Source organism: Mycotypha africana (assembly GCF_025528875.1).
Source record: "Mycotypha africana strain NRRL 2978 chromosome Unknown BDF20scaffold_11, whole genome shotgun sequence".
In the NCBI taxonomy this organism is placed as follows: domain Eukaryota; kingdom Fungi; phylum Mucoromycota; class Mucoromycetes; order Mucorales; family Mycotyphaceae; genus Mycotypha; species Mycotypha africana.
Window position 1 is genome coordinate 1,177,723 of NW_026515735.1, and position 24,447 is coordinate 1,202,169.

At 38.0% G+C, this 24,447-nt stretch overlaps 10 protein-coding genes across 10 annotated transcripts; 4 read left to right on the plus strand and 6 right to left on the minus strand.

Moving 5' to 3' along the window:
- Nucleotides 1-845: 845 nt before the first annotated feature.
- Nucleotides 846-3,464, minus strand: BDF20DRAFT_827116 (raffinose synthase or seed imbibition protein Sip1-domain-containing protein; the record flags this gene model as incomplete). Its single annotated transcript, XM_053078138.1, has 5 exons — nucleotides 846-1,260; nucleotides 1,339-1,497; nucleotides 1,599-1,972; nucleotides 2,067-2,778; nucleotides 2,884-3,464. Coding segments are annotated over 5 exons (2,241 nt in total), but the record flags the coding sequence as incomplete, so codon positions are not given.
- Nucleotides 3,465-7,647: 4,183 nt separating this feature from the next.
- BDF20DRAFT_894396 (uncharacterized protein) lies at nucleotides 7,648-8,991 on the plus strand. Its single transcript, XM_053082399.1, has one exon. It carries the CDS (start codon nucleotides 7,837-7,839, stop codon nucleotides 8,617-8,619), a length of 783 nt encoding a protein of 260 aa, XP_052932534.1. The 5' UTR covers nucleotides 7,648-7,836; the 3' UTR covers nucleotides 8,620-8,991.
- On the minus strand, nucleotides 8,840-9,668 carry BDF20DRAFT_894401 (cytochrome c oxidase subunit VIb). Its single transcript, XM_053082400.1, has 5 exons — nucleotides 9,592-9,668; nucleotides 9,489-9,504; nucleotides 9,334-9,360; nucleotides 9,111-9,222; nucleotides 8,840-9,043 (listed from the first exon to the last, which is right to left on the minus strand). The coding sequence occupies exons 1-5, from the start codon at nucleotides 9,626-9,628 to the stop codon at nucleotides 8,984-8,986; spliced, it is 252 nt and encodes an 83-aa protein (XP_052932535.1). The 5' UTR covers nucleotides 9,629-9,668; the 3' UTR covers nucleotides 8,840-8,983.
- A 411-nt stretch (nucleotides 9,669-10,079) lies between these two features.
- On the minus strand, nucleotides 10,080-12,057 carry BDF20DRAFT_827152 (general substrate transporter; the record flags this gene model as incomplete). Its single annotated transcript, XM_053078140.1, has 6 exons — nucleotides 10,080-10,675; nucleotides 10,747-10,825; nucleotides 10,910-11,403; nucleotides 11,536-11,655; nucleotides 11,756-11,908; nucleotides 11,988-12,057. The coding sequence occupies 6 exons, from the start codon at nucleotides 12,055-12,057 to the stop codon at nucleotides 10,080-10,082; spliced, it is 1,512 nt and encodes a 503-aa protein (XP_052932536.1).
- A 2,046-nt stretch (nucleotides 12,058-14,103) lies between these two features.
- Nucleotides 14,104-15,093, plus strand: BDF20DRAFT_839244 (cyanate hydratase; the record flags this gene model as incomplete). The annotated part of the gene is made up of 7 exons (XM_053079253.1): nucleotides 14,104-14,109; nucleotides 14,171-14,232; nucleotides 14,314-14,380; nucleotides 14,480-14,586; nucleotides 14,693-14,789; nucleotides 14,857-14,907; nucleotides 15,004-15,093. The coding sequence occupies 7 exons, from the start codon at nucleotides 14,104-14,106 to the stop codon at nucleotides 15,091-15,093; spliced, it is 480 nt and encodes a 159-aa protein (XP_052932537.1).
- A 425-nt stretch (nucleotides 15,094-15,518) lies between these two features.
- BDF20DRAFT_894413 (malate dehydrogenase, NAD-dependent) lies at nucleotides 15,519-16,932 on the minus strand. The gene is made up of 2 exons (XM_053082401.1): nucleotides 16,489-16,932; nucleotides 15,519-16,306 (listed from the first exon to the last, which is right to left on the minus strand). Exons 1-2 carry the CDS (start codon nucleotides 16,878-16,880, stop codon nucleotides 15,679-15,681), a joined length of 1,020 nt encoding a protein of 339 aa, XP_052932538.1. The 5' UTR covers nucleotides 16,881-16,932; the 3' UTR covers nucleotides 15,519-15,678.
- A 939-nt stretch (nucleotides 16,933-17,871) lies between these two features.
- BDF20DRAFT_894427 (phosphatase 2A regulatory B subunit-domain-containing protein) lies at nucleotides 17,872-20,903 on the plus strand. Its single transcript, XM_053082402.1, has 12 exons — nucleotides 17,872-18,042; nucleotides 18,113-18,144; nucleotides 18,214-18,345; nucleotides 18,436-18,679; nucleotides 18,751-18,947; nucleotides 19,040-19,243; nucleotides 19,305-19,658; nucleotides 19,724-20,022; nucleotides 20,083-20,184; nucleotides 20,250-20,422; nucleotides 20,484-20,650; nucleotides 20,722-20,903. The coding sequence occupies exons 2-12, from the start codon at nucleotides 18,121-18,123 to the stop codon at nucleotides 20,809-20,811; spliced, it is 1,986 nt and encodes a 661-aa protein (XP_052932539.1). The 5' UTR covers nucleotides 17,872-18,042; nucleotides 18,113-18,120; the 3' UTR covers nucleotides 20,812-20,903.
- Nucleotides 20,904-22,187, minus strand: BDF20DRAFT_894430 (uncharacterized protein). Its single transcript, XM_053082403.1, has one exon. The coding sequence runs from the start codon at nucleotides 22,119-22,121 to the stop codon at nucleotides 21,048-21,050; it is 1,074 nt and encodes a 357-aa protein (XP_052932540.1). The 5' UTR covers nucleotides 22,122-22,187; the 3' UTR covers nucleotides 20,904-21,047.
- Nucleotides 22,188-23,190, plus strand: BDF20DRAFT_894432 (HD domain-containing protein). Its single transcript, XM_053082404.1, has 6 exons — nucleotides 22,188-22,263; nucleotides 22,338-22,459; nucleotides 22,518-22,563; nucleotides 22,625-22,681; nucleotides 22,740-22,902; nucleotides 22,972-23,190. The coding sequence occupies exons 1-6, from the start codon at nucleotides 22,204-22,206 to the stop codon at nucleotides 23,097-23,099; spliced, it is 576 nt and encodes a 191-aa protein (XP_052932541.1). The 5' UTR covers nucleotides 22,188-22,203; the 3' UTR covers nucleotides 23,100-23,190.
- On the minus strand, nucleotides 23,147-23,992 carry BDF20DRAFT_894436 (uncharacterized protein). The gene is made up of 3 exons (XM_053082405.1): nucleotides 23,882-23,992; nucleotides 23,719-23,817; nucleotides 23,147-23,636 (listed from the first exon to the last, which is right to left on the minus strand). The coding sequence occupies exons 1-3, from the start codon at nucleotides 23,956-23,958 to the stop codon at nucleotides 23,216-23,218; spliced, it is 597 nt and encodes a 198-aa protein (XP_052932542.1). The 5' UTR covers nucleotides 23,959-23,992; the 3' UTR covers nucleotides 23,147-23,215.
- Between the last annotated feature and the right edge of the window lie 455 nt (nucleotides 23,993-24,447).

Below are 24,447 nucleotides of genomic sequence, written 5' to 3' on the forward strand. Positions count from 1 at the left end.
CACAGCTCTACTTTTGTACAACTGCTTATTACTACTTCTATTACTTAATTATACCATCAATACGTCATTTATTGTTTAGATACTTTTCTTTCCCCAACTGTAGATTAAGAATCATACAACACATGTCTCTTTAGCACCCACTAACTCAATTCCCTTATATTGTAATCTTAATTATAAAGTTAATGAACCTTGTCGCTTTATTAGAACAAAAACACGTATTATTATTTATATTTGACCGGGTGGATTTCTATGTCTATGAGGAAAGTATCTGTCATGGTCAAGTTTAGTGGTGTAGCCATCATATTTACGTTTAGGAGGCCTGTTTCTGAAGACCAAATCCAATCTTTGTCTTCCATCAAGATTTGACCATCGAGTCGCACTTGATATGGGTAGAAATTTGTACGTTGCAACGCCGTAACATTATTGTTCTCTATCTCATTAATAGGCATTGATTTCAACCAAAACCCGCAAGAAGAACTTCGATGAGTCAATCTGGCTCTATATGTATAAGAATGGTCGAATTCGATAGATATTGGTTGGTTATCGTTTGGCTTACGAACGCTGAAGGCGCGTACTTCCTTGCTTAAATCGTCATTAAGCCGTTTCATTTTTAAATCCGTCTGTTTGACTGCTTTTAGCCCGTTTAACTTGTCCATTAAACCCAAACAAGCAATTCCCAAGCACCCTATCGTTCGGACAGGGCTGAAAGAGATTAAAGTAGAGCAATAACCTTTGACACGAACACTTAACGCTTGCGGAGTGTTGTCATTCCTTACACTTCTGCTGTCTAGTATTTCGGTAGATTTCAAATCATGCTGTGCATACTGTCTCAATAGCCAAAGCTTACCTTGTTCAGGCCCTGTAATGATGCGGGCTACATGATAGGCAAGCCCAATATTCTTTCCAACACCAAAAATGGCACTACTGCTAACAGCTCCTAGTTGCTCTTGGCTTTTAGGATTCCAAAATCCGCAAGCTCCATATTCCATTACTGTCGCATTCGAGCTACAAATGCAGTTGGGAGCTTTATCTTCGGCATTGTTCTCTTTGTCTTCGCAATGTTTGTTATAAAGGCTTAGGATCGATAGACGGCCCATTGGGTTACCAAACACTGTATCGAAGCTAGGTTGAGGTGGTGTAGAGAATCGAAGAATAGAGTAAGTTGACTGTCTTGTTTGCGCGACCAGTTTCATAATCAATTGCTTATTGTGTTTCAGAGGCACATCTGTAATATAGATAGGGCCACCAGAAATAGCTCGACTATATTTTGTAAGAGAGCTGTAACAGTCATATTCATGTATGAAATTGGTGCTTCTATATTCAAACATGATATCTTACGCTGTAGCATGGAATTCGGCAAATGGATGATCTGATTGAAACATATCCCAGTCGCTGATGATGTCTGGGTATTGGGAGGTTAGCAAAGAATTGATAGCGTTTGCGTAAATGTGCCATGCATGGCTATCTGCTACATCAGGGAAGAAGTCATCACTATTTCTATTAAGACGATTGGTGAAGGGAGATGATGCAAAACATGGGTTAAATGCCTTTCATCAAGTGTTCATTCATGCCGAGAAGAGGAATAAAAGTTACATTACCTAAAAGAGAGCCTAGTCTTCTTATGGGTATAGAGATCAAACAGGATATGAGGCGTTAATGCCATACAATGTATCACCTGGCCATTTAAGTAGCGATCAGCATTTTGAACCATTGCTTTTCTATAGGCATCCCAAACAGACATATTATCAGCTTCTGCTCGAATGCGAAGGTCCTGAAAACCGCCCTGATTATCGACTTTGACAAAATCAACACCTGCAGATTTCAAAAACTTGTAGAAATCTTCATAAAATTGATGAGGATCGGTTACTAAGCCTACAGAGCGACTGTCTTGTTGATGTGTTGAAAATGTCCACGAATAACCAGAGTTTTTAGCAAAACTTTCATCCATGCCATACCAATATCCAGCCAGGGTCTGTATTAGAGATTGAATTGCGGGAAAAACCACACAGTTGTCAGTTTTTTACTTGTGATGTTTCTTTCTTTGGAATTAAGATTTTATACATTACATGCCATACACCGATATGTTGAATCAATGGATGATTCCTTTTCAAATTTGTTATAGCATTCTGCAGTGTATCGCCGAAACGACAATGAAAGGTATCAAACGACAACATTTGACCGGAAGGTGATGTGCTTTGCCAGCCATCATCTATTAATAAGTATTGAATAGGAATCTGTTGTTGCTCGAAGCTCGTTAAAGCGGCTTCAATTTTCTCCATGCTGACCTCCTTTTTAAAGGCATTCCACGTACAAAAGCCAAGCTTATCCACATGAAATGAGTCTTGTTTAGCAACAAATGGTTCAAATTTGTCTACAAGGGTTAGTTGGCATTCCTTTTTGCTTCCATTACCCTTAGACTGTTTTTTGATACATTGTTCATAGTAAGAAACAGCAAGTTGGAACAACTGTTGGCAAACGCTGTTGTGAGCTTTAAATGTAGTGGTAGAAATGGCGGTAGGAGAAGCGTAGCTAGAAACGATCAAAAGATGTGCTACTTTACCAGAAGGGCAATGTAGATTTAAACCCGTGGCGGCAATAGTCATGTTTGATGTGGTTGTTGTTGCTGGCGATAACCAGCAGTCTGAATTCTGGCTCACAGCCATCCATAAATGAATCTTACCCTCCTTTAAATCTTGATATAAAAGGCACTGCCATTTTTCTTGTGGGTTTCGATCATGGAAATGATGCATGCCTGCAACAGGTGTTAGCCAGGTGGATCTAATGTTGAGATATTGGTAAACACAGTAAGTTTTATAGACTATTACGCTTTAGGCATCTCATTTGGAGCCAACTGAACTTGAAAATACTATATATGATCCAGACCCTTTTCTTATAAAAGCAACGTAGCTGTGAAGGGGATGGTTCATTTGATGCAAGGGTATACATGATGATGAAGACTGAGCTCTGAAATGGTGAAGTACTAGAAGTAGGTCGTCGCTGTTTGTGCCACGCCTTTCTGTTTTCTCAAAAGCATTTACTAATTTTAATTCAGGAAGGGTGGTGTACAGTATAGGCGATTCAAAAATATTCGCTGTAGGACAGGGTAAAATACGTAATATACCATTCTGTCCTGGCTTTCCATACCAAACCCACTGAGGCATTATTGACGATTGTTGTTCCTGTTCAGCTGTTGGAACAATAAATCTCAACGTAAATTCATACACTCCAGGAGGAACATGGAGAATGTCTAAGTCAAGTTGATAATGTTGAGGCTGATCTGCTATTTCTGAGAAGGGGACTCCTTTCCATTCCTTTTCAACGGCAGTTGGTATGTTTGTCCAAAGTTCGACCTGACAGTCTATATTAGAGCAATAACAGTAAAATCGCAAAGGAAAGCGCTGCTCATAACCAGTGATTATAATATCCACGTCAATATCAGGAGTAAGTAGGATGGTTGGGAGCATAAGTTAATCCGCGCGATAGGAGAATAGTAGAGAAACAAAGGTAAAAAAAGAATCTGAGTATTTATGCAGCGTGTTATGTTTCTCGTTACTTTTTTATTTCGCCGAATGAAATCGTGGTGAATGATATCTAAAGGACAGCTAACGAAGATCAACCAAATCTTTAGGTTTAAACAAGGATTTTTACTACCAACATCTTTAAGCCCAATGGACACGAGATATTAAACTTATCTAAATTGCCTGGGGCAGCTCCAAAGGCTGAGTAGAATCTAAAAACCCCTTAAGGCTTAAGGGTAAAAAGGATTACGTACTAAAGGGTTGGGGGAGGGGAAGAGGGTAACCAGTCGAGCAATAGATGCCCTAACCGAGGAGTTGTAGGCGGCTCTTGAGAGTGGTGTAAATAGTCGAGTTCAAACAAAATGTGACGAAGTACCGGCCATGAAAATGTCAGTTTTGTATTTGGGATGGGTTTTTGATCGGATGTGTAGGAAGACGGTTGAGGACATAAGATATGGGATCGCAGACTGATGAGGGGGGTGGAGTCGTAGGCGGTGGTGCATGTTTAAACACGAGATAGCGTGGGTCTTTATAAGTAATGACGAGGGATGTTTAAGGCAATAGGTTCGGTGGCCTCCAGGAAGCCAACCCAAACGCCATCGGATACATCGGCTGCGTTCATTAGTTGACATAGGAATATACAGGATCGGGTCGATTATTAATCGAGAACGGCATTGAGAGATCAGTTTGGAGTTGGGGCTGTTCGATTGTTGGATGTGAAGAAGGCTAGTACGGATAGCAAATCGCTACAGTATTTTTGATTTTAATTTAGACTTTCTTTTCTACAAAATTGGATATTTTAATTGATTCAATTTAGAAAATTTAAGTCATTGTTTTCGGACTACTTACTTTTTACATTTGGACACTTGTAGTAACCATCTGAGGCCCGCCACTTTTTGCACGCATTTGTTGCAGTAAGTTTCGTTGTTTGATCGGCCCAGAAGAATTACGTACATTCTCCTAAGCTGCCATGTGAACTGGTTGTCCAGTTGTATTCTATGTAATTGACTCACAATCCTGTATTCTCAATGACTGCTCAGCATCTCTCTTGATCTAAAATCGTGTATTTTGTTTACTATTCGTTTATGTACTCAAACAGATTCGTTGAACCACCAATATTTAGAAACATGTCTCGATTGCGGACGGAACGGACATACCCATAGGGGCTCATATTTGTGTCCTGAATATAATGGTAACAGATAGCTGAAGAGGTAGTATTTCCTGTTCATTTTCACTGATATTCTGTTCATACGCTTTTCTAGCCTAGAAACGAAAGTCCGGAAAAGACGAATACGAAACAAAGCAAGCTAAAGAGAAGGGCAAAAAGAGAAGGCTAGAAGCGAGAAAAGCATCACCATCGAATACTGTGAGTTTAAAACATCAAAGGTGGGTCCAAAATTGCCAAATCAGGTGCCCTTCTCTAGAAGTAATGTCATTTTCGTAGGTTTGTAACAATTGTAATGGTGTGGAAATGGAAGAAGTACGAATTTCGGACGGCTCCAGCGTCTATGGTACCAAGACCTGCAAAACCTCTGGTATAATATGGCAAAGAGACGTCAATGCGGCCAAAAATTTGCTTACTATTGCAAATTCCGTATGAGAACACAATGGCCGCCCCGGAATTTTCTCTCGTCATCGTATAACGAAAATGGTGCTGCAGGTTCTATAGCGACAGTTTAAAGATTTTTACGCGCTTAGGGGAGTTCATCTTGTGAAGTTCCTCACTGTACATTTCTGAGATTTTATTAACTGCTGTTTGAGTAATAGTAGTTCGCACATTTGGCATTGAGCATTTTGATAGAAAAAGGTACGAACAAAAACTATACTTTTCATCCAAAATACTTTTTAGATTAGTCTGAATTTTAATTGTATTTTAGTCTCAATTTAATAGCCATTTCGTGCGAAGGTCAAGCGAAAAAAACAGTAGCAAAGGACATTGAACAACTGTAGAATTCGTAAATTAAATACAAAAAAAACCAACTGTAGAATCTGCAAAGCTTAAAAACCCTAAATCATGACTTTTTACTTTCCAACAAAAAAGAAGAAAAAGGAACTGCATGGGATAATCTAGAATGTTTCTTTTTTTGTGCATTCATCCTAATTGATATACATAATAGAGGGGAAAGAAAAATTCACTATCATCATTTTTTATGAAAATATGCTGCTACCGTATGCAGATAAAAAGTATGTGACATATCGTGTACATATTTCAACAACGATGTAAATCACTTACTAAGTGTGCACATGCAATGATATAATGGTACTTCCTCCTTTCTGAGATTTTCAAAGTGATTGCATATTCATTCTAACAACTTTTTTATTTTAATCAAAAAGCTGTAGTATTACGAGTTATAATTCATGACAGAAACAAAGATTAAGGCAGAGAATACCGCCTAATCTGATCAATGCAAAGCGTTATCGTCAGCAATTTCATTCTGTACCTGCGTAGTGTAGGGGTCTTTTACAAATATGTCTGTATCCGCACAAACGCAGATGGTTGAACTAACTACTTTTGTATCACTGATAGCAACTAAATTTAATCAGCCCCAGGTTGAGTATGGTCTAATTCTTAGTCTTTGAGAAAAAGAACGGTAGTCTAGAAACTTTTTAATTTCTGATCATAATCAAGTAAACATTGTTCACGTGCATTGTGCATACAACCATTGGAAAAAGAGATGTAATAAAGTCAGTAAAATTATAGAAGACCTTGGTGATTTCTGAAAGTTTTTATTTTTTAAAGGAGATGCACACAAGAGCGCTGTAACAAGATGGTTTAGTGAAACTTCAAAATCTGACCTGGAAAATAAACGAAGAAATGGGCAAACCTTAAACTCTAAAGGCACTATGATATCATCGATTTCCTAATGAAGAAACATTAAACAATTGATTCCCTACAACTTACTCACTATTGCTATTGGAAATACTCTATTTTCTCGCAGCAAAAAAGAAGTAGAAAACACACACACACTCACGCACAAGAAAAGAACAAAGAAAAGTTTTTTCCAAGCATTTCCATTCATTCTTTCTCTTTGTTTCTTTCTTTTGACTATAAAAAAGCGGGTAAAGACTTGAAGTAAAAAAAAAAATAATAATAAAAAAATAAAACTAGACGATTCAAAAGGAACTAAAAAAAAACGAAGAATTTTTTATTAGTAAAAATCGTTTGTTTCTTTCTAAACCATCAAATAATCATTTCAAAGCATCTTTTTCCTTTCATTTCAAGCGCGTCAAATATTTACGCTTCTTTTTTTTTTATTTTTCAAAGCTGTTTCGGTCATCATTTTTATCTAGGAATCGATAAAATTTATCAACCATTATTCTTGTTACGCCCACCAAAAATCACAATAACCAAATTGGTCTTTGTGCGTATATGACAACAGATGCTCATTTAAAGCCATTCAAGACGTCAACGATAATCACCACGAATACAACCACTCCCATTTCTACATTGAATCTAAACCATAACCATAATCACCGTAATGGCACTACCGCTACCAGTACTGCTACAAGAAGATCAGTCCCTTGTCTCAGTAATGTGTTACCATACTTGAGCAAGTCGGATCTCTTAAACACAATGTACGTCTGTAAAAGTTGGCATGTGGAAACAGCAAAGATATTATGGTCAGGCTTCAAATTTGTTAGAGAAAGAGAATTTGAACGAATATTTCACATTCTATCAAAGAAGAGAAAAACGTTGGATTATGGAAATTTTATTACATCATTGGAACTTGTACACTCTGATAGAGACTTGAGCATAAATTCGAACCATATTTACCTGATTACTTTGTTATGTCCAAATTTGTTATCTATTAGCATTACTTTTCATCATACCCGGGCAGTTGCACCACCAGCGGCTGCGCATCTACTACAACTAAACAACAATCCTAATACTAATACCAATACCACTACAAATAATTCTAATAACCACCATTCTCCCACCCAAATCAACAAGCACAGTCCTTCGAATTCAAACAAACTCCTTTATCAACCTTTTCGACATCCTCAACAACAGCCATTACCGTCTCAACTACATCCATCGAAACAGCCTTGTCTACCATTACCAATGTTGGCAAGGCAACAGCAACAACAACATCAACAGCAACAGAAATTTCAGCAGCAGCTACAACAACAGCAGCAACCACAGCAACAACAATATTCACAGAAAACTGGCCATCATCAGCATCATCCTCATCAGCAACAACTTAATACAAACTTTGCACCATCGCTTCCTTTAGTTCATTTCGCAGATAACTGTCCGAAACTGAAATCTATCCGACTTGTATCTTACTCACCTAAAACAGATGATTCTGTCTATGAGATGGCAAAATATTTGACTTCTGGCAGTTTAGAGTCTATCACTTTCAACAATTGTTCGACTATTCAAAGCTCTACACTATGTAAATTAGCCATTACAAACCCTCAACTGAAACGCATCGAAATTATGGGTAATACACCTGTCAGTGATTCCAGTCTAGCAACGCTTGTTGATCGATGTGGCGCTACACTGGAATATCTGAGTATTGGTAACGCTCATCAGCTGACTGATAAATCAGTCCGGTTTATTGCTGCCCGATGTAGAAAAATACGCCAAATTTGTATATTCAACAATAATACAGAACACGTTTCTGAAGATACCCTTACAGCCATCATAACTCATTGCCCGACTTTACAGACTATCAGTTTGAGTGATTCACGTTGTTTAGGCTCTACCTTCTTTAATTCAGTTGTACAGCGTATTAACATAGAAATGGCGAATATATCAAGACATCGAGCCACTATCGGGTCCGGTTTGCAACGGTTATGTTTAGGTGGTGTGAAAAGAGACATGATACAGAGTCGCTATGTGAGAGAGTTGATCGATAAAAGTGCCAGTAAGAATGACTTTCTCGAGGATCAGGAAGAAGATGAAGATGAAGATAATGATGACTCCAAGTCGATGACTACAACGCCAGCTGATGCTGTTGTGGGTGAAGTGAATATTCAGCATTTATCTCATTTGATGAGTGAGGCAACCAAGTTCAAGCCCAAGCAAACCGTGATTCGAGGAAGTACAGTTTGGTGGCAAAGAAGTCGAATTCTGATACAGCCTGATAAGATTTAAGTATACAAAGACATACAATCACCGGCCTTTTCTTCCCTCCAAATCACATATCCCTTTCATTAATTTTATTTCTTCGCCATTATAACTACATATAAACTCTCCTGTATTTAATTCACTTTTTCTCTCTTTTGTACATAATAAAGATTTTCGACTCATTCTCTGACATACGTGGCCAGGCAATATGTTCTGAAATGTTTAGACTTATTAATGGTAGTGTAGTTTTCACGAAGTAGTTGAAAGAATCTTTAATAATAGCAATAATAGCATTAAATTTGTAGTTTATACACATCATAATTTATGTATTTGAGTAAACGTCTTAAAAAACTTTCTCTTTTTTTTTTTTCTTTACTGATTTAGTCATTTCTTAGACTTCAAAGTTGGAGGGGTTGCGACCTTCCTCTCTTTGCTCATCCCACTTTTCAATCTAACAATAAAGTAAGTCTTAGTATAATTATTCTAAGTGATCTAAAAACACCTATCATGTTTGTTACCCATTCGTTAGGACATAAAGAATGGAAAGCTCTGAAGAATTGCTTGCAAGGTTCAAACTCTTCACCACGAGCATTGATACACTTATAGTAATCTACATAGTTTTGCCAGCAGCTATTTTAAAAGGAAACATGGTTGCATTTTTTTTTTTTTTTTTCGTTAATACAGCTCTCCATATGACTTAAATATACTTTGCTGCATCGTTTTAAAATTGTAATACGTTACTGCTTGGTTTGGTTGGTATTAGGGAAGCTGTTGTGAATTGTTATCAACAAAGATGTTTGATTATTGATTGAAAAATATAAAGATTAATTGGAGTACTATCCAGAATGTGTATTTATTCATTCTCTTTTCATTCGTTCATGATGAATGGACTTTACCGAGCATCAAAACCAACTATTATTGAAATGACGTGTTAGCCTCGGGCACAGATTCATCGGAACGAGTCTTCCTCTTGTTATAATAGTAAATGTAATAGCTTACCGGTAGACAACTTTTGGGAATCAGCAACGTCAGACATTTTTGTAATATATTCAGTTCGAAGAGAGAAAGAAAGACTTTACTAGCTCGATAGATTTTGTTAACATTGTTTTTTGCGGGGTGTTATTGTTCTTTTCGCTGCTGAGAAACTTGCTTAGTGAGGTGGGGCACTGGAGTGGAAAAAGGTAGGGTATCGCGCGCCTTATGAATGATGTCATACTCTACCCAATCGAATGGCGTAGCGGAGCTGAAAGACGGAGAATGTATCGAAGTAGAAAATCCAGGAACAAGGGAGACAACTTTTCTTTGTTCTATATTCAGTAAATGCCCGGGCGGATAGTTAGGACATTTATTCGAGAGAATTAGTTGTGAGGATGATAGAATTAAGTTGGTAGAATAGCTAGAGGTTTAGCATGTTTAATAGAAAAAGATATAATATACATGGGAAATATGAATTCGGCATAAAACGATACTGACGTAGACGGATGAAATTAGTCTTTAAAGATTCCAGCTTCTTCGTCCCGCTTGATTTGTTCTTTGTCGACCTTGTAAGTATCCTTATATGTCAGAATCATACCTGAATTGAATAGTGCATCCATTTCTTCCAGAGATCGTCCACGAGTCTCGGGCAAAAATACAAAGGCAAAAACGCCCATAACTACGGCGCAGGAACCAAAGAAAAAATAAGTGCCATAAGTAATGTTGGTCATCATGATAGGTGTCACTTTAGCAATAGTAGCGTTCATAGCCCAGTTAAAGGCTGTCGTCAGAGATAGTGCCATAGCACGAATTCTTGTAGGATATATTTCAGAACAGACAATCCAAACAATAGGGCCCCAAGAGAATTCATAACCGACAGCAAAAACGTAAATCATGACCATAGCAACATATCCCTTGGCATCAATCTTAGCCCTAGCAGCGGCAAAACCACCACCACCATTATCACGTTGGATACCCAAAATCATACCACCCAGAATATAAAATGCGATCATCATCACGGCAGAACCAATCATGAGGGTCTTTCTGCGACCTAGCTTTGTATCCACCATGAAGAAAGAGATAAAGACAAAAGCTACCTTGACAATGCCTACAGTTAGATTTTAAATTTAAGAGTCAGTCGAGGCATGCATCTACTGTATAATGCAATCATTCATTTACCGTAGACACCAGTTGCAAGAATTTCAACTTCGTTACTGTCAAGACCAGCTGATCTGAAAATTTCAGGAGCATAATAATTCTAAGATGAAAAAACAAACAAGAGTAAGATTTCACAGCTCCATTTTCTATCCATCATCTGATTGTTGCAAAAGGTATAGCTTACAATAGCATTTGTACCAGTCCACTGTTGGAAGATTTGCAGCATTATACCAATGAAAAGTCGATGCAAATTTGAACGTTGAAACAGTTCGGTCCATTTGCCCGATTTTGATTCTCTTTCGAATTCAGCGGCCACATTGATTTCGCATAATTCTTCAGTGATCGAAGGATGATCTTCTGGTAAATCTCTAAGGCGCAATAAATTCTTTTTGACATCTTCCGCGCGTCCCTTCAGAGCAAGCCAACGTAGAGACTCAGGTAAAAAGACCATACCCACTCCCAAAATGAAACCAGGGGCGATTTGGATACCCAAGGGTACACGCCATTGGGTGTCACCTGTTGGAATATGGCGGAGACAAGCATAGTCGATCCAGTAAGACATCATAATGCCCAAAACAATCAAAAACTGCCATAATGTTCCCAATCGGCCTCTTAGTTTGCGAGGTGCAATTTCTGCAATATACATAGGAACCAACATAGAGCAACCACCAACGCCCACTTTTTCGGTAAGGGTATATCATTCATTCAGCAAGTTGAAAAAGAATCAAGTAGTATTAAATAGAATGAAAAAAAAAAGTTAATGTGGAAACTTGTTTCTTTCTGCTTATAATGGATGAATTCTATACGTACTTCCACCTATAAAACGCCCAGCCATCATAGTGGGGAGGTTCTGAGCTACGACTTGTAAAATAGAACCTACGATAAAAACCAATGAACTCAGAACAATGGACCATTTGCGACCGAAAGGATCTTATTCGTTAAAGTAGTAGAAAGCAAATCAGTAAGTACAAATTGTCTTTACATTAACTAACAATCACAGAATGGCTGCGCGTTGCAAATGCATCCTTACCTGCGATAAAATTGATTAACAATGCACCCACACAGCAGCCTGCCTGCAATAAAGAAACAACATCACCCTTCATTTTGGCGATGTGGTTAGGATCACCTTGCATTCCAAAGAAAGTCGGAAATGTTGGCATAGCTAAAACACCGGATATGACACCTGTTTCCAATTGCGGATCAGATACAATGCCTTTTTTCGATCTGTTTGAATTAATAAACAAAATGAGGACTATCTTTACCAATGTCATAACCAAAAAGGAAACCACCGATTGAAGAAATCGCGGTTGCTATGAGTGATAGATGCTTCATATGCTGTAATTCGTTCTCTCCTGCTTATACTATATGAATAAGGCTGATATTGAGTGTAATGCTACAAGATCAAGGATAGAAATTTTGTATTTCAATGGCTGTGGCAAGACAATAATCCTGCAAAAAAGATGTACTCGAAAGAAGAATACAACGAGGGGAAAAGTATGTGAGGATGATGATGATGCATCTTTTATATAAAAGCGTAGACGACCAGATTACAATGTCCCCTTTGAAATTACCAAATTTATTATACTTGTACGTCTTTAAATATCATAATGTAAACTCTGCCGTGATATTGCTAGTTGAGGGCATACAGTAAAGTTCTTCATCAGAAATTGCAAAAAGTTTAATTTTGCTGTGTAAAATGGTTTGGGCCTGTGTGAGAGTGTAAGTCCAGCATAATAAGAAAAATCTACTAAAGGCCTGTGTTCCCTGGGATTCTTATTCCGTAGAAAACTGACAATTTCAAACAATAAGCAACCCGCAAATATAAGCGTTGATGTCTAGTGACAGATAAAACTGCAACATCTGTGCTTTTTCTAGTACTATTCAGAGTCCGTTATCCCTTTTAGTAGATTGCTAATTCTGTAACGAGTCGAGCTCTGTCATTAGCAGCCGAATTAAGTGTATATCCTTTACCCAAATCACATCTGGGAAAAGTTGGAACGATTTCCAGGAGGAAGACGGCTTCTCAACGTTGCACTTTTTGTAATTGCAACTTTTTTATCATCTTCGCAATTCAGTGTTTATAGTGTTAAAAATTATTGTAGTCTTCATTCCTTTTCTTACTCCATAAAACAATATATCTAATTACAAAATTGAGATACAGATATTCTTTCCTTCAAGGTTTTCTTATACCACAACTTCTTCTTTTTTATTGTTTTTATCAGCTGTGTTACGCCTTTAGTGCACTTTTTTTTTTTTGCTTTCCCATCAGCTCCTTGATGAGAAAGCAAATATAAATGTATAACAATCCGTCTTCAGCTATTTACGATTTACATTCACTGATTAGTCTTAAATGGAGTCATTATCAGATCCATAAGGCTGATTAACTTTTCGACTATGTAGCTTGCACGGTGCTCAAATTTTGCGCATGCTGCGGTTCTATTTCACAGTAAGATGACGGATCATTACGTAAGGATGAATTGCCGCAAAAGTGAACATGTAACGGTTTTAGTTAAATCCTGCATAAGGGCTTTTATGTCTTCAAGTATCTCACTGTATGCATTTCTTTTTGAAAGGTTGTCGGCAAGGCAAAGCAAGTCATACTTGATAAAAAAAGAATTCATGCTTAGTAGTATGACCGAACTAGCACATCAAAAAGCTGTCGTATCTACGTGGTGGATCAAATAAATTAGGGGTCTGGCGTCAAGCGTAGAATTTTAAAAACGGTAATCTCCTTTCGACAAAATTTTCCAATTATCCCTAAAAGGTTATATACAATTACCGTTGAAATGTCGAATTCTTGTGAGCAGCTGTTAACACCTTTGCTTAATGCGAAGCTTTCATTACCAATGAAACGCTGGTTACACTTAAAGCAGACTTCTTATCTAGTTTGCCAAATTAAGTGCTGAAGAAGGTTGGGAAAGAGCAATTTATCTACTATAAAGAAATAGTTACTCACACCTCTAGATGTATTTCGCGGCAGTCAGATGGTCTTCTAATTTATTCTTCATGACAATCTGGTTTCATCTTTCGCGTTTCCCCAACTTTTGGCCTTTGGCTAACAGTGTCCAGATTGTCTTGAATTACTGAAATAGTTCGAAAAAGGCGGCTAAAGGAAGGCACAATTTGCATAACAATTTCATACGCTCAGAAAAACCGGAATGTAAGCAGTCCTCTATACAATAGATAACGTTATATTGAATATTTGTACGGGAGGCAAGTCTGCTGTAAGTAGCTCGTTCGCAACGTCATGAGGCGGAGCGTAAATCAACTTTTTATGCATCAATTTCTGCTTTTACAAACGTCGTTCGTTGTTTATAAATTCGCTTTACTCTTCCAATTTCCTTTTCCCAAACTCGCTACATCTTTATCCTAGCTAATATGAACGTAAGCTCCAACTGAAAATGTGTAAACACTGCATGATATTAACGATCTAATTTTCAACTAGGAACCTAAACTTAGTGCCTGCCAAACGCGCATGTTTCAAGCAAAGCACACAAGAAAATTAAGGTATGAACAGGATTAGGGCGAGTCGGCCCATACTGCAAAATGAAGGTTTAGAACTGAAATATATTTGAACATATAAACTAGCTTTGAGCAAATTGGTAAAGAGTTGGGCTGTGATGAAGTATATGCAGCAGCTATATTTTATGGCCAGGTACTGTACCTGTAGCAAAACCGAAGAATCTTGGCTTCAATTTCAAAAAATTAGCTAACCAACCCCTATTTTGCGACTGAACATATGTTCATTTTTTAGGCAAAGCCATCGGATGAACAGTTGCATAAGCTTTCTGAACTACTGAATGTACCTACTCAGCATTTGCTTGAAGAGATGGGTTCTCATTTTTATCCGGTTAGAGGAGGGTAGGTTAGAAATAGAAGACAGAAAAAACCACACACTTAGGAAAGTGTTAAACGTTGGCCAAAATTCGAAAGTATTGCTGACTTTATACGACTATTTTTCATCAAGTTTGATGACTTTACCTCCTCAAGATCCTACACTTTACAGATTCTTTGAAATGATTCAAGTTTATGGATACCCTTTGAAGGCGATCATACATGAAAAGGTAACGTAGAAGTTTTTCCTCAAAAGCCGTCTGACTCATAGCTTATTTTGAAAACACTTCCTTAAAGTTCGGTGACGGCATCATGTCAGCAATCGATTTCAAAGCTCACGTAGACAAGGTAACATCAGCTTAGTAAGCTCAGTATAGAAATTGAGCAGCCATGACCGTAGCCGTTTATGCTTATACTATAATACTTTCTATTGAAAAACGTTAGGTTGAAGATCCCAAGGGCGATCGTGTAAAAATCACTCTGGATGGCAAGTTCTTACCATATTCAAATGGCTGGCAGTTCAACAAGAATTAAATAGCCTTGATAGTCTTTAATTATAACGTGCATATACTTTGGCGGATCGCTTCAATCATACAACGAGAATAAAATAAGAAATCTGAAGCAAGCATTGCTTCAATATCTTTGAGAAGCTGTACTTGCAACCAAAAATAAACGTTCATTAAGTATACGCTTTTCTTATGGAAGAAATATTTGTTGCTTAAGAGCAATTATTGTAAGCTCTAAATAACGGACTGTAACTGAGGCGTGACACTACAATAACGAGCGGTGACACCTGGGAATTTTAAAACCCCTTCCAAGATTTATATTTTTTCGTCTTTGCGGGGTAGGATACCAGTTGCGGAACAGAAAGCTGGTCAAAATTGGAGTATCACAAGTTTGATAAGCATGTGGAATCATGCCACCAAGATAACAATTATCAATAGTACAATGCTGTAAGCTCAAATAGGTATTACAAATACATTTTATTGATTTTTGTCAGTAATGTGAAAATTGCGGAAACTTACAAAAGTTAAAAAGATAAACAGGGTAAGGAAAGAAGGATGAGGAGTTTTACCATATATCATGGTTCTATAAGCTGAGATTTCAGTCTGAATTGATTTATTGATTAACAAAGTTGTTGCCCTTAGTAATGTTCTTCTTCAATTCAGGAATAGCCTTGGAAATAAGTTCCTTTTCGTAATCAGAAATTTGACCGAGATCGTTGATCTTTTCAACGCCATCAGGGCCGAGTTCGATATTAGTAGAGAAATATTCAACACCTTCCTTAGCAAAAACATCAGATTTCACAAATGAGGGTTCAACAATACCCTTTTCACCGCCGACAGTAGCCTTTAAGACAGCGTTAGCCATACGGGCACCAGCGTAAGCCATGGATAAGGTAGCAGAACCAGTACCATTCTTGGCTTGAACAACTTCGTCACCACCAAATTGAATACGATGTGTCAAAGCATCTAATTCTTCCTTTGTGAATTCGATACCAGTTTGTGAGAGAAGAGGGACGATAGTAACGCCAGAGTGGCCACCAACGACAGTGACATTGACATCTTTGGGATCAAGGTTCTTGGCTTCAGCTACGAAGCGAGAAGCACGGACAACGTCAAGAGTAGTAACACCGTAGAGACGCTTAGGGTTGAAGACACCAGCCTTCTTCAAAGTTTCGGCAAAGATAGGAACGGTAGAGTTGACAGGGTTTGAGATGATGAGGAAATGAGCGTTGGGACAGTATCTAAAACGGCCATAAAAGTTCTATGAGATTTCCTATTGTGCTCTACTCTAATTCAACAATTGACTCTCTCTTTCTTCTTTCATTGTGATTATAGGGCGCCGTTCTTATTGCACTTACGACATCCTATACCTCAATAGGTTTTTCTCCCTTTATTAAGTCACTATTCATACTGTAATACTTACTTAGCGGCAGCAGAGGCAAGGTCCCGGACAATAGAGGCATTGGTGTTGAATAAGTCATCACGAGTCATACCAGGCTTACGAGGAACACCGGCAGGGATGACAACGACATGGGCATCTTCAAGGGCTTCCTTCAGTCCTTCATTATCGGGAGTATGTCCTGTAACCTTGGAGTTGCTGTTAATGTGGCTAACATCGGCAGCAACACCAGGAGCGTTGACAATATCATAAAGGGAAAGGTGGGTAACATGAGGGTTTTCCTTCAACAATAAAGACAAAGGCTGTCCAATTCCACCGGCAGCACCGAGAACAGCAACCTTGGAGAGGTTAGCTGTAGAGGTGGAGAAAGCACGCTTAGCAGCAAGGGAGGTGAAGATGCGAGAGGTAGCAAACATTTTTATTTGTTCAATGATAAAAAGAAAAACAAATGAAAAGAAACGCGGGGTTGACAAGCAAGAAAAGGTTCCATTTTTTATCTGTGCCTTTCAACTTATAAGCTCCAACCCCGGAGTATCTGTATTTCAGTCACAGCCAACCGGTCATCCAATTTTAACCGTAAATAACTGTGCGATTCCGTAACACTTACAGAGTTCAAATTAATCTTACAACCGCAGTAGCTCGCACTTTGAACCTAGGAGCATTCGCTGACAATACATAGACGAAATTTTGGGAAATCTCCATAAAGAGGCAATTGTCAGCGTTTTGTACTATTTTGTTGCATATTGTAGAAAATATTTCGGCTTTTAAACATCAAGAGAGTTTAATGTCTGCCATCTAAGTGTTTACCTAATAGAAGGTACAATACCTTTTTACAAGATATGTCTGAAAACTCATTTAGCAAAGGCTTGAACTGCTATCTCTAATTTAGTTTTGTTGGCTTTTTTAATGTATCTCTTTTTTAGTTCTACTATACAAGTGTACGAAGCAGGCTTCTCACATAAATTGAACAATGGTAACCTTATGGTTAAACCCTGAAAAGTATCGGAACTCACTCGAGGCCATGCCTAACGATTTCGCTGCATTTGGCAAAAAGAAAAAAAAAGATACGCAAAAAAACTGTCATACTGTTGCACGCTTTTGGTAAGCTGATACATGTCCTTAGCGATGATCAATAGGGTTTATCAAGTGCCAAAAAATCGATGGATAACATATTTAGTGGATATTCAGTAATATCTGGCCCATATATCAAAGTTAGTGCAAAAACTAAAGATTTTAACTTGACATATACAAAGATCAGTGTTTTATGGAACCTATAGCTTGTTTTTTTTAATCAAACTATTTCTGATTGGGACGAATGGGAATTAAGCTTCAAGAAATAAGGTACACAAGCTTATCACTGTGGCTAACCTCCTTTTTTTGTTTTTGTTTTTTTTTGTTTTTTTTCGGGAAAACACAATTACTTGTGCTCCTTGTCTTTGTTTCCTGCACTCACATTCTTTCTTTCGTTCTTCCTTCTCTTGTACAAAGCTGCGATTTATATCAACATTGCGAAACTGCGTGTAATATTAACGAAAATAGCTTGAAGCTTTTCATCCGATTTTCGCGAATAAACAAATCGTGAGTTTACTCAAAAGAAAGCAAACATTCATTTGAAAGAATTTAATAGAGCTCGTTTTCATTTTATTAGAGGTCAAAATGATTAAAGGTTGGAGGGAGGCTGTAAGTCAAGCTTTTACCTAGAACCTAGCTTCTCTTATTCACCTGCTTTTGACCACATTGTGTCTATAGCTTACGAGAAGCAAGACTGACAAGAATACGCCGAATCCTCACGGTGAAGAAGATAATAGCACACAGAAACAAACAGAATTAAATAACAACACCGATATGAATATAAGCACTTCTATATCAGTAACAGACTTGGTAAGAACATTAACAAATTGTAAAGCTTCTGAATATCACTAGCACTGCATTTACGCGACCATTATCTTTCCCTACATTTGCCAATATCAGCAAAATCCACCGCATGCAAAAATTAACCGTACAAATAACAATAACAACACAGTTTCTTTTATGCATAACAACAGCCATCCCAAGCTAACCGACAGAGATGCGCCAAAAACTGGTCCTCTACACTATCGCCTAAAAAATGCACCCATTGATCAAATCCCCATCAGTAAAGCACCTCGTCGTCAGAAATCTTCACGATTCTATGTTAAAGAAAAAGTACAATTAGAACCTACGCCTGCTTTCCATGGTAAGTCGTATTCAGAATCGTTATTTACCAAAATCTCTGATGAGCTTATCCGAAATGTGTTGCTGCCAAAGAGGTTCCAAGTCATATGCGGGCAGATTTATTTGTTCAAAAGATCAAGCAGTGTACAGTTGTTTTCGATTTCACTGATGTGTCCTCAGAACTGAGAGAGAAAGAAATCAAAAGACAGACTTTACAAGAAATTCTAGATCATATTTCAGTGAACCGTGGTGTTTTAACGGAAAATGTTTATCCTGAAATCATTAATATGGTTAGTTTAGAAATGCAAAATAATCGAAGCTGTAAATATGCACGCATAAAATCTCACAAAGGCTCTTTCGGACACTTCATTTGTATCTGAAGTTTGCAACCAATCTTTTCCGACCTATACCTCCGCCAGTAAACCCCATTGGCGATGCTTTTGATCCAGAGGAGGATGAGCCGGTTTTAGAAGTAGCCTGGCCTCATCTGCAAACCGTGTATGAATTCTTCCTACGCTTTCTTGAGTCACCAGAGTTCAACATAGTCTATGCGAAAAAGTATATAGATCACAAATTTATTCACCAGGTAAGGCGAATTGAAAGACTTGATGCAATTGACAATTTAAAAGCTCAGGTGTCCATTATAGCTTTTAGAGCTATTCGATTCTGAAGATCCTCGAGAACGCGATTACCTTAAAACAACACTGCACCGTATATACGGTAAATTTCTCAATTTGCGAGCTTTCATCCGACGATCTATAAACAATATCTTTTTTCAATTCATTTACGAGACTGAACGATACAATGGTGTTGCTGAACTGTTGGAGATCCTGGGCAGTATTATTAATGGCTTCGCTTTACCATTAAAAGAGGAACACAAAACATTTTTATCTCGGGTTTTAATTCCATTGCATAAGACCAAATCCCTTGCTTTGTACCAACCTCAATTAGCCTATTGTATTGTGCAATTTCTCGAAAAGGATAGAGCGCTAACATACGAGGTATTTGTTCTTTTAAGTCGAGCTTTATTTGCATTCAATAATTCTCATTACGAATTTTGAAACAGGTCGTCTTAGGAATACTGCGGTACTGGCCCAAAGTAAACAGCTCTAAGGAGGTGATGTTTCTGAATGAAATTGAAGAAATCCTTGATGTTGTAGACGTACCCGAATTTCAGCAGATAATGTGTCCACTGTTTACCAAGCTTAATCAATGCATTTCCAGTCCGCATTTCCAAGTATCAGAAAGAGCCTTATATTTTTGGAACAATGAGTATATCCTCAGCTTGATGGCAGAAAATATCAAAGTAATCATGCCCATAATCTTCCCCACATTGTACAGAACATCTAAAACACACTGGAATAAGTAAGTCTAAATTCAAACACCAGTAATACACCAACAGTCTTCTCATGCATTCTTGGAAAGGACTATTCTAAGTCTAGTTTACACAGCATTGAAACTTTGCATTGATATTGATCCTACGTTATTTGACGAATGTGCCAACCAATACAAAGACCAAAGACAGCTGTAAATTGTAATTTTGTGTTAGTTGTTTATCATTATCATATTCACAATTCGATTTTCTCTTGTAGGGAACGTAGATTACAAAAAGAGCGTGAGGACAACTGGAAGTATCTTCGTCAGAAAGTCAAGAATAAAGAAGCCACAGAAGCCACAGAGGCCATTCAATTGTTGAGTCAGCCATGTACAGATATGAAAACAGTTACTATGCCTATTCTTGCAGGAGGTCCAACAGATTCAATAGGTAGGCGCCTGTAGCTCACATTAAGGTTGACGATTGTTGCTAATTCAGTCTTTCTATAAAGACATTAACAGTGAATTAGAAGAACTAGATATTTCGGATACTCCCATTGTGGATCAAGGAGTGACAGAGCAACAGGACGATATCAAACCAGATATGCAGCAATTTGAAGATACACCAGCGCAATATCATTTATTCAGACGAAAATCAATTATACCAGTAGACGAAACTGTAAGTGAACAGTTCAGTCCAAAATACTTCTTAAACGCTCTGATCCTCAACTTTCCTGTCATTCATAATAGGTCTTTAACGAGTTGTCACGACATGTTAGTCTAGACGAGGTTTTAAGTCAGGCTCCGGGTGCTTCACAACAACAGAATGCGACCGCATAAACTAAGAATAACATTCAAATATTTATCTGCCGTATGCTAGAGCACGATACTAAATCTGATGCGAATAAAACCAGATATGCTCTTCTTCAAACACCCATTTTTTATTGGTATAATTAGCGCTCGAGATGGCCTACTTAGTTCGAATCTGTATCCATCGACACACATTTGGTTGTGTGGGATTTTATATTCATATTGTTTGAAGTGTAGTTTTCCTAAAATACTTCATATAATTGTTTTTATAATTGCTGAGCTCGCCAATCTTCCTCTTCTTCTTCTGATATATCATCTAGGTCATCATCGAATACCGATACTGCATGCTTCGCAAGCTGGCCTTTAAGAGCCTGTCTGACGTTTGTCTTGAGTTTCACGCGCATAATATCATCTGTTTCTTCATGACTAGGATTATTTGCCGTTGAGTCATTTTCAGGATTTTTTCCTGCTTCTCTCAAATGTCTTAATTTTGCCACTCGGGAATCAAACGCGGCTTGTTCCATTGTAAGATCAAAGTGTCTTTCTTGCCAAAATGTTTCGTCGTCCTCCTCTTGTGCCTGCTTTGATTCTTCGGTAACATCAGCCATTGCTTCGGTAAATGACTGTACATCTTTTTCTAAATCAACCTTTGCTTTTTCTTCAGGTAATAATTCTCCTCTCATGCGTGCATCCTCGTCAGGATCATCAAAAAATCCAGCAGGAAGAGTGTTGGATTCTTCAGTAGCAGATCCTTCATCCATTGGATCATTCGCCAAATCCTCCTGTTTCTGGTCAAAAAAGTCGGCTGGTAATTGAGCAGTATTCTCATCTATTTCGTCATCGTTGTCAGAGGCTTCTTCGTCAAGCTCAATGCCTTGCTTTTCATTTTGAGTACTTGGTTCAAGCCTCAATCGTTTATGTTCTACTTCTTCTTCACTCTGATCTTCTTCCATTTGAGGTGAGGGCGACGGTGCACGTCTTTTTAAATGTTGCTGCTGCTGCTGCTGTTGTTGTTGTTTTTGCTTTATTGCCTTTAGTTTTTGGATATTCTCTAGATGAAAAGCTGAACCTAAGTGTGCTTGCCAAACGTTTTCTGATTTCACCGCTGATTGACAAACTATGCATAGTAGTCGTCCCATTTCGTCATACTTTGCAAAAGGGTGCTTTATTTTTACAGCTTTATTTCGCTCGGCTTGTTGTTTCTTGAAAAGTTTTCGCACATCGTTTTTTGGAGGCATTGAGTTGTAAACTGGATCAGTGTGGTTTTGAAAAATGGCATTTCTCTGGCAAGCACGAAAGTGCACAGATGTAATTTGTCCCCTCCTCCCCTTTTCGCCCATTTGAAACTCAACGTGTCTTTCAAAATCATGAAGTTCAGTTTAACTTGATCAGAATAAACTTCCTTCCCGAAGCAACTTCACAATGCCTCAATCAAATCCAGCCAGCGTTATACGATTTTTGCACACTATTGAAAATCTCAAAGTAAATCAACGTTACCATCCTCGCCCATTGTAGATTTTTAAGAAAAAAAATCAACTAAATTTAGTAATATGTAGAGAACAAAGCGAACAGGTTGGTTGGATAACGGTATAAACCAACCAGAATCGATCTCTGACCATATGCATCGTATGGGAATCATGGCTATGCTGGTGAATGATCCTTCGCTGAACAGAGACAGGTATGTCTGACAGATCGCAGCTGTTTAAGCAGGACATTAAAATTCAATGTACTTTTAGATGTATCAAAATGGCAATAGTCCACGATTTAGCCGAAGCTGTTGTTGTAAGTTCGTAACATTCCTGCACACGAAAGTTGTTCCTTTCAGCTGATTTGGTTTTTATAGGGAGATATCACTCCTCATGCTGGTGTTAGTAAGGAAGAAAAATACAATTTGGAAAAGGTAGATGAAAAGCAGAATTTTTTGGATATTGAATAATGCTGAAACGTTGTACCACTAGGCTGCAATGGAAAGCTTTAAAGAAACTTTAGGAAATACTCCAGAGGTCACTGAAATTGCTGATCTGTGGTATGAATATGAGGAAGCCAAAACACAAGAGGCGTTATTTGTAAAGGATCTGGACAAATTTGAGATGGTAGTGCAAGCTCTTGAATATGAGAAATGTAAAGTCTTCTCAACCGACACGTCAATTATTTTTATCTTTTTCACTGACTAATCTTTTTCGTTGTTAGCCGATCAAAAAAGGTTACAAGGTTTCTTTGACTCAACAATGGGCAAATTTCAACATCCTGCAGTAAAAGCGTGGGCTGAGGAATTGTATAAAGAGCGTATTGAAGTGCTTAAACAGATGGAGAATTAACAACGATTAATAAGATAATTCAACATCATCTCTAACCAATGTAAAAATAAAAATGAATAATATCAGACTTTATTATTAAAATGTTTGGTTATCGATGAAAAATGAATTGAAAGAGTTTAGATCTTTTGCATAGCAGCAATATCAACAGATTGGACATAATCTTCAAGAGCAGTGATTTCGTCACACAAGTCGTCCATCATAACCTTATCATCTTCAACAACACAGTTGATTTGAAGTTTCTTAATACCGTAACCAATAGGGACAAGTTGGTGACCACCCCAAAGGAGACCATCCATAGCAATAGCCTTGACACTTTCGGTCAACTTATCCATAGGAGTTTCATCATCCCAAGGCTTAACGTCAAGGGTAACAGTAGTCTTAGCAATAGGCTTGGGCTTAGCAGCCTTCTTGGCATTGTATTCAGCAAGACGTTGAGCCTTGATTCTTTCGGCTTCTTCATCAACTTCTTCATCATCAGAACCGAAGAGATCGATATCATCTTCATCAGCTTCAGCGGCAGGAGCAGCATCAGAAGGCCTATAAAAAGTTTATACAAACATCGCGTTCAGTGACCCGCAGAAAGGAATAACATTACGGGACAATAACTCTATTTACTTACTTGACTTCGGAGTACCACTTGTTGACGTTAGCAAATTCAGCAGCAGGAGCAGAACCTAAAGCCTTAGCGACAGCAGCATCAGCTTCGGTAGCCTTATCGCTGCAATATTGTAATGTTAGAACACTAAGCCACTATATAGTTTGTTGGGACCAGAAATACTTACGCAGCGATGTATTTGTTTTCGGCGAGAACGGCGTCAAGGATGTGAAGAGCCAAAGGAAGATCTAAAGTGACAGACATTTTTACGGATGGTAGAGTTACAGAAAAAAAAAGCAGGAAAGGGAGGGAACGGGGACAAATATGGATCTTGAAAGAAAAAAAATAAAAAGGACCTGTTTTCCCTGTTTGCGGAACTTTGAGCCAATCATTACAAAAAGCAAACTTTTAGACAAAGAAAGGCAATACTAAACAGCTTCTACGGTCGTTGAGTTTTAGAAGTTTTTATGTTTTGTCCTTGACCGTCTGAGTCCTTGAATTTGATGATATTTTTGGTTTGAGTTCTGTAGCATCTGGATATTCTAGCAGAACTATGGACGATAGCATGCTTGGCCTGTACAGACATACAAGCCACAAATTGTCGTCGCTTAAAAGAGCTCCATACATGTAAACAACCTATCTAATGGCATTTCCTGGAAGACTCTACTCTGAAGGTAATCATAGTAATGCAAGAGACATAATGTTTAAGACTACTATAATAAAATTATACGGTTTTGGAGCCTTGAGGTTGAG

Bases quoted from the DNA above. Each gene is read 5' to 3' on its own strand.
- BDF20DRAFT_894396 (XM_053082399.1), top strand. From the start codon at position 7,837: ATGGCAAAATATTTGACTTCTGGCAGTTTAGAGTCTATCACTTTCAAC.
- BDF20DRAFT_894401 (XM_053082400.1), bottom strand. From the start codon at position 9,628: ATGTCTGACGTTGCTGATTCCCAAAAGTTGTCTACCG. The intron at 9,223-9,333 runs GTAACGTATTAC...CTTTTAAAATAG, and splicing joins AATACCAACCAAACCAAGCA to CTGCTGGCAAAACTATGTAG. The intron at 9,044-9,110 runs GTAACAAACATG...CTTTATTGTTAG, and splicing joins CTTTATGTCCTAACGAATGG to ATTGAAAAGTGGGATGAGCA.
- BDF20DRAFT_894413 (XM_053082401.1), bottom strand. From the start codon at position 16,880: ATGTTTGCTACCTCTCGCATCTTCACCTCCCTTGCTGCTAAGCGTGCT. The intron at 16,307-16,488 runs GTAAGTATTACA...TGGCCGTTTTAG, and splicing joins CTTGCCTCTGCTGCCGCTAA to ATACTGTCCCAACGCTCATT.
- BDF20DRAFT_894427 (XM_053082402.1), top strand. From the start codon at position 18,121: ATGATTAAAGGTTGGAGGGAGGCT. The intron at 20,185-20,249 runs GTAAATTGTAAT...TTTCTCTTGTAG, and splicing joins TACAAAGACCAAAGACAGCT to GGAACGTAGATTACAAAAAG. The intron at 20,423-20,483 runs GTAGGCGCCTGT...CTTTCTATAAAG, and splicing joins AGGTCCAACAGATTCAATAG to ACATTAACAGTGAATTAGAA.
- BDF20DRAFT_894430 (XM_053082403.1), bottom strand. From the start codon at position 22,121: ATGGGCGAAAAGGGGAGGAGGGGACAAATTACATCTGTGCACTTTCGT.
- BDF20DRAFT_894432 (XM_053082404.1), top strand. From the start codon at position 22,204: ATGCCTCAATCAAATCCAGCCAGCGTTATACGATTTTTGCACACTATT. The intron at 22,460-22,517 runs GTATGTCTGACA...ATGTACTTTTAG, and splicing joins CCTTCGCTGAACAGAGACAG to ATGTATCAAAATGGCAATAG. The intron at 22,682-22,739 runs GTAGATGAAAAG...TTGTACCACTAG, and splicing joins AAAAATACAATTTGGAAAAG to GCTGCAATGGAAAGCTTTAA.
- BDF20DRAFT_894436 (XM_053082405.1), bottom strand. From the start codon at position 23,958: ATGTCTGTCACTTTAGATCTTCCTTTGGCTCTTCACATCCTTGACGCC. The intron at 23,818-23,881 runs GTAAGTATTTCT...ACAATATTGCAG, and splicing joins GAAAACAAATACATCGCTGC to CGATAAGGCTACCGAAGCTG. The intron at 23,637-23,718 runs GTAAGTAAATAG...AACTTTTTATAG, and splicing joins AAGTGGTACTCCGAAGTCAA to GCCTTCTGATGCTGCTCCTG.